At 35.7% G+C, this 20,639-nt stretch overlaps 1 protein-coding gene across 2 annotated transcripts; it reads right to left on the minus strand.

Moving 5' to 3' along the window:
• Positions 1 to 928: 928 nt before the first annotated feature.
• On the minus strand, positions 929 to 16,983 carry LOC105211345 (uncharacterized). Of its 2 annotated transcripts, none has more exons than XM_011182722.3 (8): positions 16,653 to 16,983; positions 8,559 to 8,819; positions 4,820 to 5,895; positions 4,536 to 4,764; positions 4,263 to 4,463; positions 2,744 to 4,201; positions 2,489 to 2,677; positions 929 to 2,370 (listed from the first exon to the last, which is right to left on the minus strand). In XM_011182722.3, the coding sequence occupies exons 2-8, from the start codon at positions 8,659 to 8,661 to the stop codon at positions 944 to 946; spliced, it is 4,683 nt and encodes a 1,560-aa protein (XP_011181024.1). In that variant the 5' UTR covers positions 8,662 to 8,819; positions 16,653 to 16,983; the 3' UTR covers positions 929 to 943. The 2 variants fall into 2 exon arrangements, with proteins under 2 accessions (XP_011181024.1, XP_054087188.1); XM_054231213.1 differs by lacking the exon at positions 16,653 to 16,983 and adding an exon at positions 9,274 to 9,291.
• Positions 16,984 to 20,639: the final 3,656 nt, after the last annotated feature.

A 20,639-nucleotide genomic window follows, 5' to 3' on the forward strand; every position in this document is an offset into this window, starting at 1 on the left:
TGTGGTTTTTAACTGATTTCACCAGTTTTCATGATGTGTAATAGGGTACATAAAGGAAGTAACTGCAGAAAGTTTGGTTTATATAGCTTTAGTATTCGCCCATCTGCAATACCAACCGTCTCATGGTATCAAGGAATATGTATACCAGGTTTCATTAAGATCTCAAGTTATCGCTTGCACAGACGGACGGACAGACATCTGGATTTCAAATCTACTCGTCACCCTGATCATTTTGGTATATGTAACTCTGTATGTATCTAACTCGTTTAGCTTTAGGAGTTCCAAACAACCGTTATGTGAACAAAACATGCTGCGAGAGTATTTTGTAATAGTTAAAAATAAAAAAAAGAAAATAAAAATGTTTCGTGCATTGCTTTTTACGTTTTATTTAAAAAAAAAATCTTAAAAGTATAATCAAACTAAACATTATCAGCACTTTATAAATAATATTAGAAATAAATACAGTTACACATAATAAAATAACAAATATATACAATACATACGTATATGATATCGTGAAATACAAATACAGCAAATAATCTATACGTGAATATATTTACAACTGGAGAAAAACATTATTTTCACGCCAACACTTACAAAATTACAAAGTATTGAACCGCGTTCAAAATAATTAAATTATGCTTTATATTTCTCATTATTTTTTATATCGCGACTCTACCATGGTATCAAGACCGTGTAGAGTTACAACAACAATTTATATATAAATAGAAAATATCAGATTTATAAAAAAAATATTTGAAAAAAAAACTTTAGTGTCATAAAGCCGTCTTCTCTATATTTACGCTTAAAAATTAATTGTATTAAACAAAAATAAGCCAATGGTTAACTACTTTATAAAGAGCACGTACGGGGGGCTCTAATGTGAACCACAAATACTCGAAAACTAAATAACAAAAGACATTTTCTAAAATTTTAATGCTTCCTATTTGGACACGTTGATTGAGTCGTGTTCGTGCGAACTCAGCACAAAGATCGGTGCCGTGTAATCCACTGCCTTATCTCCACCGCCTACACCTTTAGTGACACTTTCCTCAGCATAAACCGGATAACCATAATGATCGGTTAGTACTTTGGTGCGCTTTCCGCGCTTTAGCATAACATAGACGACAAAGATACTGACTAGAAACGCCGAACTCGTTGCGATAATGAATAAAACTAGCTGTATCGTACTCTCATGTGACACCGCTGTTGCTACCGGTGGATTCATGCTGCGATGTATGAAGTGTGAGCGCGAAATGTCCGGTGTAAAGTGGCCACCGACTAAATTGAAACGATTCGCATTGATAGCCGATTCAATGGCGAAGGCATAGTCGATTTTCGCTTCATTATGCAGTTCGAAGCGTACAATGACAGAACCATCGAAATTCTCTTGCACGCGCAAGTTCTCCACGGCATCGCCAAGCAGTTGATATAGTTCTCTGCGTATGGTGTCATAGGCGTTGCGTATATTTCGATTTGTGCGATTTACCATGTGCAATTCAATTGCCACAGAGGCGATTGGTGTCTCCGGGCAGTTGTGTGTGCCCTGTCGGAACATATTGGATGTATCCAATTGATTGCCGGCCGCATCGACACACCAACATGTTTTGCTATTACACTGTGTCGGCAGGAATGCGCCGTGTTCATCGCAAGCCACTGGAAAGTGTGCAGTTTCAGCCAGTGCGCGACAGCGTGTCGTCTCCACTGGCATGGGCTTCAATGCCTCAATACTAAGCTGAGAGTCCAGCAATGAGTTGGCTAATGCGAGTATGTGCTCCGTAACATATGCTTCGGCGCCACTGTTCGGCACTGCCGCGGCCTTTAATCTCACACCCGCCGGTGTTTCATGATACTCACTTTCGACCGCCATATTGTCATCCAAACTACGCCCGGCACCATTTGCATTTCTATTACTGTATAGTGGAGCACCCACGCCAGCGTCTTGTGTATGCTCCTCCAACTCATATTCTTCGATATCGACCATTGTTGTCATTTGTCTGATCACTTCTTCCATCAGCTGATCGTCAACATTGAATGATTTACTCTGACGACCTTGTCGACTATTGCAAATTGGCTCAATGTCACGTGTCAGAGTACCTTTGAGTGGTGCTCCCTTCTTGTCGGCACACCAACATACGCCATTAGTGGATGAGAATGCTTTTCTGGTATGCTGCTGTTTGGTTGCACTGCCCAAGTCGTTCGCTGGTGTTGCTGACTCTTTATTGAGCGACGGCTGTGCGCCTAAACATTGCACTGGACTCCAATGTCCGGTAATGGGATCACAGCGTGGCTGAAACCATACAGATGTGTAACCCGTGTGCTGTGCAGCCAAGCTATTCTTCAGCTTGAGACGTTCACATGAAGTTAAAACTAAAAAAATATATATAATATAATATATAAAAAGCCGATTTTTAGACATACATATATATAAGTAATATTACTGATTCTTAAAATATTATATTAATAATTGTCTAAATTAATATCCCACCTGGACAAACTGAATTGCAGGCTAGTTCACTGTGAAATAGATTCTTGGTTTGACAATTGCTCGCGTCTAGATCTATAGTGACGGTTAAGCATCTATTTGACTTCGGGCTAAATCGGTAGCGAGTCACATTCCGTTCAGATTGCATAGTTGCCAAACATGCATTGTCCATGGATTCAAAGCATACATCTCCTACAAAAACAAAGTTCCAAATTCATTTAATAGTGCGCCAATACTCTTCGCCTACTACATACATACTTGTTTTTGAACAGCAAACGCCACGATGTGTCACCGGATTAAGTTGGCAAGTGTGTGTTGTGGGACAAGCCTCGTTGTCATTGTGTGGTCCACAACTCACCTCAAGATCGCCTTGTCGCAGAGGATTACCTTCCGGGCAAACAGATATCCGACGCGGCACACATATCGGCATTTTTGGACACGGTGAATCAACACACTCGACGTTGATCAGTTGACACTCCTCGCTGCTGGCACAATTGATCTCATCGCAAAAATCTCTGCACTCACAAGTTGGACAACCGTGTGGATCGGTTTTATAGCCCGCCTCACACTTCTTGTCGCACTGTGTTTCGGCGCAAGCAAACATTGAGTTCCGCTTACAAATTGGCGTTGCTGCTTTGACGCGCGTACCAGGCAACACCCAACCGTTGTCATCAACACACCAACAGTGCCCATCGGGTGAACATTGCTTCTCATTCCATTTACCGGTGTGTGGATCGCATTGAGCAATGTGCATTTTCATTGCCGGTATACCCAGCTCGGAAGCTTGGTGCATCTGTATTGTATGCAGGTGTTGGCAAGCCGTTTTCATTTGCGGAAGCACGCACTGAGTACCACAGCCATTCGAGCAGCAACGTTTGTGACCCTCACAATGGGAGTCGGTGCGACATTCATACGCACAAGTATTGGCGTCCAGATTGTCGGGACCCGGTGGCACGAGGAATGGGCATTGACCGGGTTTGCGTGGCAAACATGCGGGCACTGGTGGACAATACTCTTCGTCACAAGAGACATCGACGATGCGACACTCTTTACCATCGCCACATACGACTCCATCGCAAGGATCACGACACTGACAGGCTGGACACCGTGTGTTGGGATCCAGTGTAAAACCATACTCACAGCCCATGCGACATGTCAAATCTAAACAGTCAATGGATTCGCGTACGCGTCCACATTCCGTATCAGTTAAATTATAGCCACGCGTACTTGGTATTTCAGTGCCAAAACTGTCAACACACCAACATTCCTCCACCTCGATGTCCACCAATTCATTGTCCGATAACGACTGTTTCGGTGCTGGCATAACTTTCTTAAACTCCACTTCAAACAGCTGACCTAAGCTCTGTGCGCGATCAGCGCCCATATCTATCACTTTGGCATTACGACTCTGGATTGGCGCAGCAATGTGCACCTTTAGCGCGTCATCGTTAACACGGTACAATTTCAAGCGTTCCACTTGTCGTTTCTCACGAATTTGTCTTTCATTCGCGCTCTTCAGTAGCATTCGCATGCGTCTGATTGTATTCTCCTCTAGAATCTGACGTTGTTCAGCGCGTGTAACTCGTATTTTCTTCATCGTACACTGACGCTCCATATAGTTGCCATCGTCCGTACAGCGCGGTGCTGGTATAGCCAATTGCATACCTTCTTCGGTACCTTCCATACGCTCGGAAAAGTCTCTTAAATATTCACACACTAAGAAAATTGTAATTTATGTAATTTTCAAAAGAAATAAGCAAGTACCCGGTTCACTTACTCGTTTGCTGGTGTGCCGTCTGCTCATCTTTGGGGACCACCTCCTCTGGTGTTGGACAGCAAACACTTTCTGTATCGTGTGGTAATTTCAAACATTTAAAATTATCCGGGCACGTAATACGATTTGTCATCGAACGTGACTGCTTAATTTCTGGACCCGGTTCGAAGAATGCTGTTGGCTGGAATGCTCTGGATTGTCGCTCTGTAAACACGAAATTTTTAGTTTTAGTACGATGTATTTATATTCTATATAACAAGGTATTTAAATAAGCACCTTCAAAACAATACATAACCTCGCCGGTTATATTATCTGCTAATGGCGCACCCACTTCACAAGGATTCGAATACACCAGATCTGGTTTACAAACGGGCCAAGAGGCACACAGAGACGAACCAGACTCACATAATGGATCTGTGGCAACTTCACAGTGCGAGCCGATTGCGCACTTAAAGCCTTCGCAAGGTTCAGAGCATTCACACGACGGACAGCCATTGTGATCATTCTAGTGAAAATAAAATTAATATTTCCTTAAGAGCACTACCGAGCGCATAACCTACCTTAAAACCATATTCACAAACGGCAGCACAAATATTCGTATCACATTTCTCCATATTGAAACTTCTAGCCAACGAATGACTTATCATATTCTCCCAACCATCGCAGTTAATTTCATTCGCAGGACCCATTGTACCTTGAATTTTATGACCAGTACGAGGATCAACACACCAACACACTAAACCATTGCGTGAGCACTGACGAGGTGAGAACAAACCACCGGGACCGTTGCAATCCGGTTGATAGCCGCGCCCTTCACGCTCGTTGACCGCAATAATATCGGAGAGTGCACGCGCCTGATGACATGTAGTCACATTGAAAGGCTGTTGACAATTGAATTGACAACCCTTCGTTAAACAACATTTCTCCATATTTGCACATTCAAGATCGCTATTGCATGGAGAACCGCACATATAGCCAGTACGTTCACTGTACTCAACTTTATCTTGTGCCGGACAAATACCGGGTTTTGAGAATTTCACAGTGCTAGGACAACAAACGCCATACTCATTACCAGTCTCCACCATGCACTGATAAAGCGGTGGACATTGCGGCTTACCCTGATCATTGCCACAGAGGAACGGTCTTATGCTACCCTCAATGGCAAGTGGCATGCCAGCGGGGCAATAAGTAGACAAAGAACGCGCCTTCTTGCAAGTGGGCACCGGTGGACATGGTTCAATTTTGCATTTCACCTCTTGTGGTTGACACGATTGCCCATTGGGACACACGACATTTTCGCATGGATCACGGCAACGACAGACACTGCAGCCAGTTTCGGCATCACGTGCGAAACCGGCTGGACAGAACATACGACAGGCAGAAGCTGGGCAAAGTGTGGGTTCGGCACAACGCACAACCGATTTCGACACGTTACGTGTGCCGGGTATTTCCACGCCATACTCATCAATGCACCAACAATCTAGACCTTCTCGTTCGTTTCGGCATTGAATCTGTTCGAAATCTCCGGTTTTGCTACAACGCGGTATACGAATGGCGAGCGCCTTTTCATTGGGAAATAAAGCTTTGGCACGCCTAGTCTCAACACGTCGTAGATGCTGGCAGGCGGTAAGGTTTGCTAAAATGAAGACGAAGAAATATGATAGATTAGCTTATATGAAAATATTGAGTCCTTTGTAGGTTATAGTCTGCATATGTTATAGATTCTAAAAACATTGAACTGATTTTTCTGAACTTTCAATTTTTGAGGTGCGAAATGCCATATGGATACTTCCGGAATGATCTTGCCGATACTTCCGAGTAACTTGGTTGTCAGTTTCTGAACGATTGTAGAAATATAGTGCATGCTTACATATGGATTTACGGTACGGTACGGTATGTAGTACGCAAAATAAGTGTTATCTTTGAGCAACAACATTAGACACTAGGTCACAGTTATCGCAATAATTTTTACACATTAGGTGTATATGTACATATGTATGTATGTATTGAAATATATGTATGTGTACAAAGATGTGTATTTTCCGAAAAAAATATTGTACGATAATATACACCCATAAGCATAAGCTTGAAAAACGATTAACATGCATTCATACATACACATGTAGATCATAGCCAACATGGCTCCGCTGAAATGAAAGCGAAAATTACTAGAATGCTTGTATGGGAAGTCAAGCGTATCGTCGCGACGTTGTGAACACGAACACAACGCCCGAAGTGTCTACCACAACGCGATGCTAGGTGATATTACTACTTTTGCCCATTGACCGACTGACACAGTGCTAACTTATTGTCTCTTTTTGCTAGCGTTCTTTCATTGCTGGCTGGTGATTAGGTAGTCGTATGTGTGTGTGTGTGTGTATGTATTTTTAGTCAAAATCTTAACAGTTTATTGTAACGGAAATGACTACAGATACATGCACAGTTGGGTGAGATGTTTTGCTTAATTTCTTTTGTGCTCGATTTTTTTCACCTGGGTCCCAACATGTTGCAATCAAACACGTTTGAGAAATGGAAATATCTGTTTTGAATACTCATATGTGCCAATTCTTTTTGCATACTCTCAACTAATCTGCTTGGTGCAATGTAAAGATGCTTTTTTAAAGGAAATGCATGTTCGTATATAACGGGTGATTTTTTTGAGGTTAGGATTTTCATGCATTAGTATTTGACAGATCACGTGGGATTTCAGACATGGTGTCAAAGAGAAAGATGCTCAGTATGCTTTGACATTTCATCATGAATAGACTTACTAACGAGCAACGCTTGCAAATCATTGAATTTTATTACCAAAATCAGTGTTCGGTTTGAAATGTGTTTCGCGCTTTACGTCCGATTTATGGTCTACATAATCGACCAAGTGAGCAAACAATTAATGCGATTGTGACCAAGTTTCGCACTCAGTTTACTTTATTGGACATTAAACCAACCACACGAATGCGTACAGTGCGTACAGAAGAGAATATTGCGTCTGTTTCTGAGAGTGTGGCTGAAGACCGTGAAATGTCGATTCGTCGCCGTTCGCAGCAATTGGGTTTGTGTTATTCGACCACATGGAAGATTTTACGCAAAGATCTTGGTGTAAAACCGTATAAAATACAGCTCGTGCAAGAACTGAAGCCGAACGATCTGCCACAACGTCGAATTTTCAGTGAATGGGCCCTAGAAAAGTTGGCAGAAAATCCGCTTTTTTATCGACAAATTTTGTTCAGCGATGAGGCTCATTTCTGGTTGAATGGCTACGTAAATAAGCAAAATTGCCGCATTTGGGGTGAAGAGCAACCAGAAGCCGTTCAAGAACTGCCCATGCATCCCGAAAAATGCACTGTTTGGTGTGGTTTGTACGCTGGTGGAATCATTGGACCGTATTTTTTCAAAGATGCTGTTGGACGCAACGTTACGGTGAATGGCGATCGCTATCGTTCGATGCTAACAAACTTTTTGTTGCCAAAAATGGAAGAACTGAACTTGGTTGACATGTGGTTTCAACAAGATGGCGCTACATGCCACACAGCTCGCGATTCTATGGCCATTTTGAGGGAAAACTTCGGAGAACAATTCATCTCAAGAAATGGACCCGTAAGTTGGCCACCAAGATCATGCGATTTAACGCCTTTAGACTATTTTTTGTGGGGCTACGTCAAGTCTAAAGTCTACAGAAATAAGCCAGCAACTATTCCAGCTTTGGAAGACAACATTTCCGAAGAAATTCGGGCTATTCCGGCCGAAATGCTCGAAAAAGTTGCCCAAAATTGGACTTTCCGAATGGACCACCTAAGACGCAGCCGCGGTCAACATTTAAATGAAATTATCTTCAAAAAGTAAATGTCATGAACCAATTTTTGCGTTTTTTTTTTTTTAAAAAGTTATCAAGCTCTTAAAAAATCACCCTTTATATGTAAAGAACAGGTTGATAGATAGTTCAATATATAATTTATTGAGTCTGGATACTTAAAATAATAAATTTGTAATAGTTAAAACTAGATAGTTAAAAGAGATAAATTTTGTGAGAGTATAACTTAATACAACTATGTTAAGAATTTATGACCTATGACCTATGACCGTTAAAACTTGATGCTTTTCAAGATATTGTGTTTAGTACGTAGTAGTCATATGTATGTAAATCCGTTTTTCGTTTAGTTTCGTAAGCATTAACGCTAAATATTTAAGTTTGCTTAATATAACAAGTATATATGTATGTATGTATTTCGATATTTTCATAGTACATACATGGGCATGGCATTTTATGGACATATGAATTCAGCACCACACAATACTCACCGTTTAATCGTTTTGCCTCGGCTGCATTGAATGCGCACGCGCAAATGCATGCAGTGAGGAGTACAAGTGGAAGCAGCAGCTTACGTTCATTCACCTGCGCCATTTTCGTTAAACACAAAATTTGGCAACAGCATGAAACCACAACGGCAGACAAGTTTTTCGCTTTTTTATATTTTTTTTTAATATTTCAAGTGTTGGCAGAGTGAATGAGAAACCACCAACTATGCACTGAAATCGCTTTACAAGTTGTTTAGTTTTGAGCTGCAAATACAATGAGAAAGAAAATTACTTTAAAATTTGCGGTGTTAAAGATTGTAATGATAATTTTTTTTAATTTTATTACACTCCATACAATACCAACAACACTATTTTTTTTAATATTTTAAATTAAATTTAATCTTATACTTAACATTAATTTTTGTATAATAATATTAATAAAAAAAATAGATTTCTAAATATTTTTCCGTACACAATGTAAACAATGATTCAGAAACGACGAGAAATTTTCGTAATGCCAAAGTAGTCAGTGCAAAAACAATTTAGTTAGCCATTTGGTGTTTACTATTGTGGGCACCTTAATGGAAGCATATGTGTGTATTTAAATTGAGTATGTGTTATGCCAAGAAATAAAGCATTCAGCCACAACTTTAGACATACATATTGTGTATATACATATGTACATGCGTCTTAGAGCTATGCAGGTATAAGTTTGTACCCATAAGTTGCTTGAGCGCTTCCATTGCAGCTTACATACATACAGGCATATATTGCAAGTGATGATTAATCAGTGAGAGCACAGATCGCTTTCACTTTAACGGCGGAATTCAGTTGATTTGTCGCCGACAATACACTGAGGAGAATAACTTGGATCGTGATTTGAAATTGTTGTTGCGTAAAATAAAAACAAATTAAAAGAATGGTATTATTTATAGTAAGAAGTTGATTTATATGATATTTTGACCTGTAGGCGTTGCTATAAAAGATAAAATGTAAAATTATTGAAAAAAAAGATCAATTGAAACTGTAAACAAAAATTTGGCAACTGAAGTGTGGTCCAAAAATTATCAAGATCCAAGTTCTATGATCCAATTGTTAAGTCACGAAGTGTTTGATGACTAAAATGCGAAGCCAGTTGTAGATCCAAATAACTTCTCTAGACAACTAACGACAATTAGCGATTTTAATGCAGCCACATATTGTACTCATGCCAAAGTTGCTTTTGATGGCAGAAGCGTACCTTTGTTGGCTGTTAAAAGTGACTCGATGTGCAATCGGTGCTCAGTTTTTAACACTTTGAATAGCAGCACATACCTATGTAAGTGTTTGTAGAGTTTCTTTAAACAATAGCATTCTTAATTTAAAATGTTTAAGTGTTGCAACTGAATAATGTCACGCTCTAGTTACATGAACAGCTTAAGGTTATATGGACTTTAAGCTTTATACTTGCATATAATTAAGATTTTAACAATTTTTGTTTTACCTTTTTTATTTTATTTCTTTATTTCTATTGAACTGTAAATATGCTTATGCTACTGACTCTTTGCGTAAATATACGAATGCATACATACTTAGGTATATCATGCAATGAATGTTGTTGACTTGTTGGCTTGACCTTTCATCAATCATTTAACTTGACACTCCACTAACTTTGACACTTAAGTGTGCGTAGATGTGATGTATAAAATGCTTAAAGTCTTTTTTATGTACTTTACCATTAACATATTTACGTTTTATATATAACAATATGAATGCATATAATGTAATGGCGTAACATAAATAATGGGGTGGTCTACATGTATTTTTTTAAGCAGAAAATTTTCTAAGTATTCAAGTTTCATGATATCTAAATGTGGTTTTAAATAAAATAGGCATATTCGCTCCAAAAAAACACACTAAACTTCGATCTTAAACGATAATAAATACAGTTCTAAATATATATTTTTTTTAATTAAAAAAAAAATTCAAATATTTTTTCAAAACTTTTCCACAATCTTTCAACTAAAAAGTTTTATGAAAGTGAGGAATTTGAAAAACATTATTTATTTCAAGAAATTGCTTATTTCTTTTGCAATTTTATCAAATACTAGCAGACCGCTCCGACTTCGCACGGGTTCAAACAAACATTTCAAAAGTTATAGGTTTCTACACACTTATAAACACTCTCCCATACATATGTATGTATGTACTTTCCCGTTTCTTGCGTGGGTTCATTTTAAAAAATAAAATGAGGAAAATTCTATCAAGAAATTATGTTTTATTTGCAATGACCTAAAACTTGATTACAACCTAGTGTCTTTGGTGTCCGTTGTTTTACTCTCTGATTATGAAGGCGTTGGGAACCCTCAGAGTTCGACTTCCTAGTGCGAACTTTTCGCTTCGTACGCGACTCTCAAGCGCGTACTTGGGAGGTTTTGAAATTTTGTTCAGCAAGCAGCTGTAAGCGCTCGTTACTCGACTCTCTGGCATGCGATTGCGATGCGAAGAGAATGACTTGCAAGACGATTTTCAGTTTCAGATTATGATTATCCGTCACGGAGTCTTTTTGATACCCTCATCTGTGAACTATTTGAAGTAAGTTGAGATTCTAGCAATAAATATAGCCTATGTTACTCGGGGTGAATGTAGCTTTCCAATTTCATTACAAACATATATACAAATCGTTCCTCTTTATAATAGTAAAGTATAGATAAAACTGTTAACCAACATTTGAAATTACCACCCTAATACTGCCAAGTAGTAAGTATATGACTTTAAATTTACAGATTATATGAGCTCAATCGCATGTGGGTGGTTGTGATTTAACAGTACATACATATATATTGTATATGTTATGTTTATGTACTTAGCGGTTCGTTAACAAAGTTGGAAGAAATCATTAATGCCCGAAATGTCTGCGGTTAGTTGCCCCACATACGAAAAATACATCAAGCAATGCGATGCCAAATTATTGCGTTTTTGGCCAGTAACCAACTTTGGCATTACAAACACACTTACAAGCATGGCTTTCAGTCAAGTGTGAAGAAAAGCTATTATATTTGGTAATTCTTTTTTTTATTATTATTATAAAATAGTTGTTTTAGACAGACGATGTAGTAAACCCAAATGTACAGTTACGAACTGAAAATACCACATGAGTTGTTTATTTGTAGTGCCTACTCTATTTAACAGCTTTAATAAGTACTCATTACCGCTAAAAAATACAAAATAAAAAAGTTAAATTTACAGCTACAAAAATCTAGTTTTATATATTAGGTCTAAAACTTTGCTTCCGCCGTTTTTTTGTTTGTAAATTTAATGCTTTTTTGTATAAAAACGGTTACAAAAATGTTATTCAAAATATTGGCCGTCGCTAGCTACTACTTTTGACCATCTTTCTGGCAGCATGCGTATTCCGTGCAATTCGATGTCGAGAATTCGGCTCAAAAAGTGACATTTTGACAGTTGAGAATAAGTTTGGGATGCAAACAGATCTCTACAAATATTTTGTTAGGTTAATGTTGACACAAATGTCCAAGATTGATATAAAACGATTTAATCGATTTAATCGACCAGTGCTTGACCTTAGAGACATCTATTGGACATCGGCGGAAGCAAAGTTGTAGACCTAATAACAAAAGCTATTGCTTTAGCTTTATATTGCGTTGCATCTATTACATAGACAAATTAACCCAGCTCTGTGGTAAATTAACCAAGTCCATGAGTTGGGGGTAAAATCGTCAATTTCCAAAATTTATTTTTATTTGTAAGATAAATTGTTATAAACAAAACATGCACCAAATCCTGTTCCAAAACTCAATATGGTATTAGTATTCATGACGTTACGTTGTTAGTTTGATTTTGCAAAAAAAAAATGTCATGCAATTATTATTCAAATAGCATGTTATAAATTTGCTCAACGTCAATGAAATCATATCATTTGGAGTGCTGCGCTTCATTTCAATGCATAAGACTATAGCACTTCCTCTTAAATTTATATATACGATGTGTGTTCATTCATTATTTTCGACAAACAGGTTGCTTATTTATTTATGTTTTGCGTATGAAGTCCAAAAATAGATAGAAATAAATAATATTTTGGTACAAGAAATATGCTAATTCTTCTCTTTATAATCAACTTCAAAATCTATTAAACGATTTTGGTTAGTTTCTACGGCTTAGAGCCAAAATATAACGCTCCGAGAAGATTGGAACTACATTTTAAATTATTTCTCTATCACTCTAAATGCTTTTAAGAGCTTATAATTTTCAAAAAAAAAATGAATTAAGTAGTAATTAACTATTAATGATGGATCTCCACAAGATTAAAGCTCTATTAAAACCAGCAATCAATCGATTTTCTAAAATACGCGCAGCATTTTGGTTTTCGGGTCAAACTAAAAATCAACCAAAAATAAAAAAAAAATCAATTAAATGAAGAAACCAACTCAATAGGTAAACGCACACACAACTGACTATTATTTCGCATTTTATTTTATTTTTCGCCAACATCTACTGTCAATTGGCATTTGGCTGTGCATACTACAGTATTCGTACTATAGCAGCTGAGTGGTGGTGACCTCGATTTCGCCATGTCCCATGCAAAAGTGAAGTAAACAATAGCTACAGTTTACAATTACAAAACTAGGAAGTCAAATTGAGGAAATGTATAGTGAAAGAGATACACACACACACACACACACAGCCGCATATACGGTGAAAATACCAACTTGACGCTGAAGACTTTTATAAATATTGCTTTAACAGCGTTCCAGTAGAGTCTGCGAAAAGCATTGAGAAACATTTTACTGAGTTTTCAAATAAAAAACAAAAAACTTAGCAGAGAAGAGAAGACCAAGACTAAAAGTAAATTTATCTTAACGCGTATGTGTGTGCACAGGCAGATATACATATGTGTGTGTGTGTGTGTGTGTGAATTTTTGCACTAGCATGTTTGTTTTAAGCGTGCGTATGCAGATAAACATTAGTACGCATGCGTACAAGTCCGTGGTAGATGGTGGTCTCAAGATTTCCATTTAAATTTGTTACAACCATGCCGATGTGCACTTACGCCGCACTCGTGCATACACATATGTATATATGTTTTACACTTTGCAGAGTTAGCGGTCTGGTGTAAAATAAAAATTTTGCAACTTTTAGTGTTGGCTTATGGGCAACAGAAAAAAAACAAAACCGTTAATATTTTTGACCAATGCCACCGACACAAATAGATAAACAAATGTGCACTTGTTCAGCTTGTGTTTGTAGGTTTGTTTGTGTGTTGTACGCGTATGAGTGGTCCTGGTTTAGTAGCAGTTAACCAAAGTACCGTTATGTTATATTGTTTTTGTCGCTTGTTAGAACAACACTTTTATGAGGTAGAAAAGACAACTATTAAGTTTTGAGTGAAAAAAGCTGGATATATACATACATACATATGTATATATTTATATATGCCTACAATTTTAGTGGAAATCCGTTAATATGCCTATACGCATATATTAATTATACATGTTTATATGTATATATATTCAATTTAAGGCAGTAGTCTGCTTTAGAAGCCGAAAAAAAACGTTATTTTAGCAATTTTTGAAAGGGAAAGAAATGATTGCGGTAAACGGAATTTTAAGACGATAGTGTACTATATTTCAGGCTTAAAAAACAATATTTATTATTAAAAAATATTGAAATTTTTTCAAAGTTGTAAGTATTTTTTTGGAGCGACTGGAGTCTGCACTTGTAAATCGGTGCCGGTGATGGAGGTCGTGCGATGCATCTGAAACAGTCGAACCAAATTTTTTTTAATTTTTATAAGTTTCTTTTCTTTATGAACTAAAAAAATACCGAAGAAGTTATAAAATTCCAAATTTTTTTCGAAGTTTGAAAAAAAAAATCACTTTTTTAAGAAAAAAATTGACTTAAAGTTGCAAGACAAGTAGTTTAAATAATACTTTTGCCCAACTTTTTTAGTACAAATAGAAGATAATTTAATACTGAAGCTAGATCATTGGTTTTTTTCGATCGGACATATATTATTTTTGCTATCGCCGGCACCATTTTCTAACACTTGTGAAAATGAAAACTCGAGAAAACGCGCTTTAAAGTTTTCGATCCATAAAAATAAATATATAAAATGCTCGACGCTCGGCCACTAAAACTGCTCTAGCTTCGAAAATATGTCGAATTGGCCTCTGTAATTTTAAAGACATATTCTTGGATAGTTTTGGAAGAGATTTAAAACAAAACAAAAAAAACGATTTTTTGAAGCCTGTAAAGCAGACTACTGCCTTAAAAAAGCTTAGATATTTTATGCTAAATATCATAAGAGCAACGTACTCAAAAAGTAATTACATAAAATTTTATGTTTTTTATATGCAATAATTCCGTTCAAATTAAGATAGTAACAAAAACCGACTCGTTTAAGAAGCAAAATGGTTGATAAAAAAATAATAATGGATCGCAAATGTACTATTGCAAGGTGGAGTATGGAATTGGAAATTGTCAAATAATCAAAGCCAAAAACAGGTGTTTCAAAATATAACATGAATTTTCGTTGTTTGAAAAAAATATTTATAGATAATTGTCCACATCGCCTTTAAAATAGTTCGATATTATGAAGTGCTGACATATGCTTCTTCTTCCAATCGTCGAAACACTTCGCAAACTCGATTTTTGGCATAGCCTTTGGCTCTTGCATCGATTTCTGCTTGTGCGTGTAAAACGAGTGACCTTTAAATTTCTCATTATTTTTCAAAATAACAAAAAGTCACACGGAGCCATATTAAACTCATAAAAAAACGTCTAAAATTAGATGTAGCCAAAGCAAGCAAAGAATTCAGCGTACTTGAGGGACATATATATATAAAATATGTACATATATCAATATATTTAAAAACAAAAAAAATTACAGTTCGACTTTTGAGCAATTGCAAGTTCCCGTTATTTTTTGAACACACCTCGTATTTATTTTAATACCCGTTTATTTAGTTCAATGCAAATTACTTGCTTAGAAAATAGTGCAATTCACGTTCACTTGTGAATAAAGAAAATGCTTCATTTTGAGGTAAGCACTCTCAAAAGTGATTTACAGTTATTGTTGTTTTTAACGACAATTTATTTAAATATGGGTCTTATTATAAGTGTTGTATATATATTAGTTTCAATTTTTTTTTTGTATATATGCACCTCGAATTTAACGACTACTATTTCGAATTATAACCAGTTTTAAAAAAATTAAACTCCAGATATATTACCAGAAATTTAATCATCTATTTTGACTTTATTTTTTTTCAATTTATTGCCCAAAAAACATGAAATCACTACCGACTCAAGTTACATAATTTCATAACCATTCGAAATCAATAAAAAAACCCAACTATCAATCAAAATTGCATAAATTATTTTTAAACATTTATTTTTTAAATTAAATACAAAAATAGTATATCCACACACACATATTTCAGTTCAAATATAGCAGTCTGTATAGTTCACATATAAACGAGCCTGCATACATTTACCGAATTGTTGAAACCACTTTCGCTAGAGCACACACAAGCAATACATACACTCAAACTACAACACGAAGACATAAATTGTATATATTTTTTATGCATAAAAGTTGTATACATATTTTAAAACACACACAATTTTCGATATTGCTTTATATATAATCATCCGTTGAGTTCAGGAAGAAATTTGTTTGCATTTTTGATGAAATTCATATATACATATAATCAAATGTAAATATACATACATGCATATGTATAACTTTCACGCTTTGACACATTTATTTTCGGTTACGAAACTTTTACCATCTTTATGCCTTCTTTTTATTATTTTCATAAAAAAATATGCAAATCACTGTGATTATATAAAACCAAAAAAAAAATAAATATTTCCAATTAACACACAATGAGTTTTGGAAGTTTTTTTGAATTCATTTGCAGTTTTTGAAAACAAGTTTCTTAAAAAAATATTTTTTTTTTCAGTTTTTAAACACATTTTCACGCAAATTTATTTTTATATTTTCTATTTTTTTTTATTTAAATTTATTATTTTTTTTTCACTTATATTTCAAATATAAAATATCATTCGTTAGTTGTGTGTGAAAGCACCTACCCGCAGCTCTGTTGGGAAATCAAAAGACTTAAGACACAAACTCTCACTTTAACGCGCAACTCACAAATGAATGCGCGACACACGGCGCTGTGCAACTTGGTTGGCCAATTTGTGATGTGAGTAGAAAAAATTCGTGAATTTTTCGTCGGTTTGAGTTGTGAGTTCGTCTCGCGAACACTTGGCTTGGCTTTTAAGCTTGCCGAACTTCACTTTCCTTACACGCCGCCGCCGCCACAGTTTTCTTTCACTGGAGTTGATTTCCGTTTTTTCTCGTATTTTACGTTTTGCTTTTGTTTGTTTTTGCATAAGCGCGCGTTGACGTCCGCGCCGTACGAAGTTTAAAAATGTACTAAAGCTGTGCAACAGTTTGCTTGATTTATTTTACTGAATTAAGGTAAAATTTTAACGGTTTTTTGTTGTGAGTTATACCCATGTAGATCTTTGATTGATAGCTCTCGCCCTTGCTTGCAAAGCTAAAGTGCACAGATGTTATTTATTCTTTTCCTTTAAGTGACTCCTTTAAAAGCATTTGGTTTAACCCGAGCATAAAACAACATACACACAACAACAAACAATAGCGCACATATCACAAACATGATAGATAACCTCGGTCCTTTGTTTGTAAGCACAGAAATATAAGTTTATTCACATTCATAACTTTTAATTTTAGTATAACCCCTCGAATTAAGCATTCTCGGATACCAAATTGTATCAAACTAGTACTGTTATTCTAGTTTCGTTCAAGAAACAACGCGATCTCCCGACTCATTTCCTGATAATATGAGATATTTCTTGCTTATAAAGAACTTCTTGGCCTACCATTAGTCCGTTAGTTTTGGGATTAATGGGAAACTCCAGTGTAAATCAAATCAAAGTAAGAAAAATGCTGAGATATATCGATGAAACTTGATACACATATTCTTGGGCACCATGTGACGGTTGGTAAAATCGAACGATGGGTGAAATCGGACCATTGCGTTCCCATTGGATCACAATAGGGAGGAGCATATTTGGATGTACTTTTTTTTCGAAAAGTGGGCTTGGCTCCACCCGCAAATGGGTTTTTTTATATATCTCAATCCAAACCATAACTAAATTACTATAAACCAAACATTCTGCAGTCATTTCCTTTTCGTATCCCTAAAAATTATATGTACATATACACCATAAAAATTGGTGAAATTGGATAATAACCACTCCTGCCCCCCAAACAAAGGTTGGAAAACTATTAAAAGTGCGTAAACTTAAAAACGAAAAACATCCGCAACACTCGATTTTACGGAAGAAATGGCAGAAAAGAGATGCACTCAGATTTTTATAAAAAATTACAAATGGGTGTGGCGTCGTCCACTTTTGAGTCAAAAACCAATTCTCAGAAACAACTCGACCGATATGATTGAAATTTTGTACATAATATTTTACTGATACCTCGATGAAAAATGGGAGAAATCGATTGACATACACGCCCATATAACATAATTCTGAATTCTATCTGATTCGTTAATTTTTCAATATACAGATCAAGAACCTTTGAAGATACCGAAACAAAACTTTACAAATACTGTACTTGACTATACATTTTCTAGGCCCCAGATATCGAACATGAAGAATTCAGTGCCTAAGAGTATTTTCTTCCCGAAAATAACGGTAAATCACTTAGATATTTTAAAGAAAAGAGAGTTTCTCTATCTGCTAATAATGAGATTCTGTGCCAAAAATTACTGCAATCGGATCTTAACTTCCCCTAGTTCCCATATATTTAATATTAGGGGTTTCGAACATCTGAAAATACTCGAAGATTTTCGATTTAAAATTTAGAAAATATTTGTTTGGGATAAGAGTTTTTCCGAAATTAATAAGAGGCATTTTGCAAAAAAAATTATTGTTGCTAACAAAAATATTACGATTAAACGAATACATATGTGTGCATGTGTGTAAATTAATATTTTTTTACACTTTAAACATTGTACTAACCATTTACAGAAATTTTGCAAAAAAAAAGTTTATTCCACCTCGTCACTCCAAATGGCTCTAATGTGTATACACACACATACACACTCACGGATACGGCTGCACAGAAGTATATATAAGCAAGCATATGTGTGTACAAAATAACCCTCTGAAATACCGTCAAATCAATGCCAAAATATTTTCAATGAATTTTTTCATAATGAGTAAACCAAATAGCCGTTGTTTACTTAACGAACCGCAGCAAATGTGTAGATACAATCCGGTTTTTGGTTTTGAGCTCTGTAAGTGAATCACGAGGGCGCTAAAGAGCAGTATGGAACTCGTAAGTTACTTACTTACCATACAGTTATTTGCATATATTTGAATTTTTGGGTAGCACAGATACATATGTATGTATGTATGTATGTATATATGGCTAAAAGATTTGTTTTGACGCTGTATATTTAATAATCAGACATCATCGCTGAACACCTAAATATTTAAATATACATAAATACAAATATGTGTCTGTTAAAAAGGAAAAATTAAAAAAATAAATAATACATTTTTTTTTTGCTTTTCGTCAGCGAAATGAAAGCGAAGTTTATTTAAATAAGACTCTCACTCATAAAAAATTAGCTTCTGAGTGTGAAAGAGAATTTAAAATCAAAACAAATAAAAAAACACTTTCGTTTTCACCTTAATGACCAAGAAGCAATAAAACGGACATGAATATATTAATACGATATTATATAACATTATATGCCAAAATCAACTTTTTTTCTTACTTAAATGACAGATGATATGAAAGGTCAAAGTTTGATCTTCGAAAAAAATAAAAAAAATGTATATCGAAAAATACTGGTCCCCTTCTTATAACGTCTATCATATAAGCTTGAGGAAAAAGTTGTATATACCTTTGAATTAAGAATGTAGTTTAGATGCTACATTTTCGATTTTAATAACTCACATATATCCTGTTATTAATACAAATTTTCTTAAATTTTTTTTTTCAAATTTCGAATCCACGTATTTCGATTTTGGAGGCTAACTTCGAAAATTGTAGAATGCACTTTTTTTACTTATGACTCAATCACCCGGAAAATTAGTTTGGTACAATACCCAGCCGAGTGTTGTACAGTGTAATTGTTATGAATATTTACATATGTATATGAGATTCGATCACTGTAATAAATATCCTGCCGTGTAGTTCTTTTGTTGATTTAAATTCAAAATATTTTCTTGATAAAAAAATGTTTTATTTTTTCATCTCAAATTGTCGCTGTCAGAAAGTATCTAATAAGCTTTATGGACTTTATTCATACAGCAGTAAGAATTCGATATAATGCCGTAACTTATTTAAAATCCATTGAACTGAACATTTATCCAATGTAAAGGTAACGTCAACTCGAACTTGTACTGTTTTAAAAAACTACTTCATTTATTAAGTCTACAACTTTGCTTCCGCCGATGTCCAATAGATGTCTATAGGGTCAAGCACTGGTCGATTAAATCGATTAAATCGTTTTATATCGATCTTGGACATTTGTGTCAACATTAACCCAACAAAATATTTGTAGAGATCTGTTTGCATCCCAAATTTATTCTCAACTGTCCAAATGTCACTTTTTGAGCCGAATTCTCGACATTTGCACGGAATACGCATGCTGCCAGAAAGATGGTCAAAGGTAGTAGCTAGCGCCGGCCAATATTTTGAATAACATTTTTGTAACCGTTTTTATACAAAATAAGTCTTAAATTTACAAAAAAAAAACGCCGGAAGCAAAGTTGTAGACCATAGTAATGTGTTTATTGTAGCAGGGTCATCTAACGGTAGGTCATGTAGAAGAATTGTGATTACTTTTATATATTATTTATCGTCTAGAAAATAAACGAACCGTAGAATTTTTGGAAAACTCAATGGATTTGTTGCTTATGAAGTTTTTTTGCGGACACTCATGAATATCATAACGGCATGTTTGAAAACACAAAACAAAAACATTTCGGTTAGTGTGGTTTATATATATATATATATGT

Source organism: Zeugodacus cucurbitae, chromosome 2 (assembly GCF_028554725.1).
Source record: "Zeugodacus cucurbitae isolate PBARC_wt_2022May chromosome 2, idZeuCucr1.2, whole genome shotgun sequence".
NCBI lineage: Eukaryota > Metazoa > Arthropoda > Insecta > Diptera > Tephritidae > Zeugodacus > Zeugodacus cucurbitae.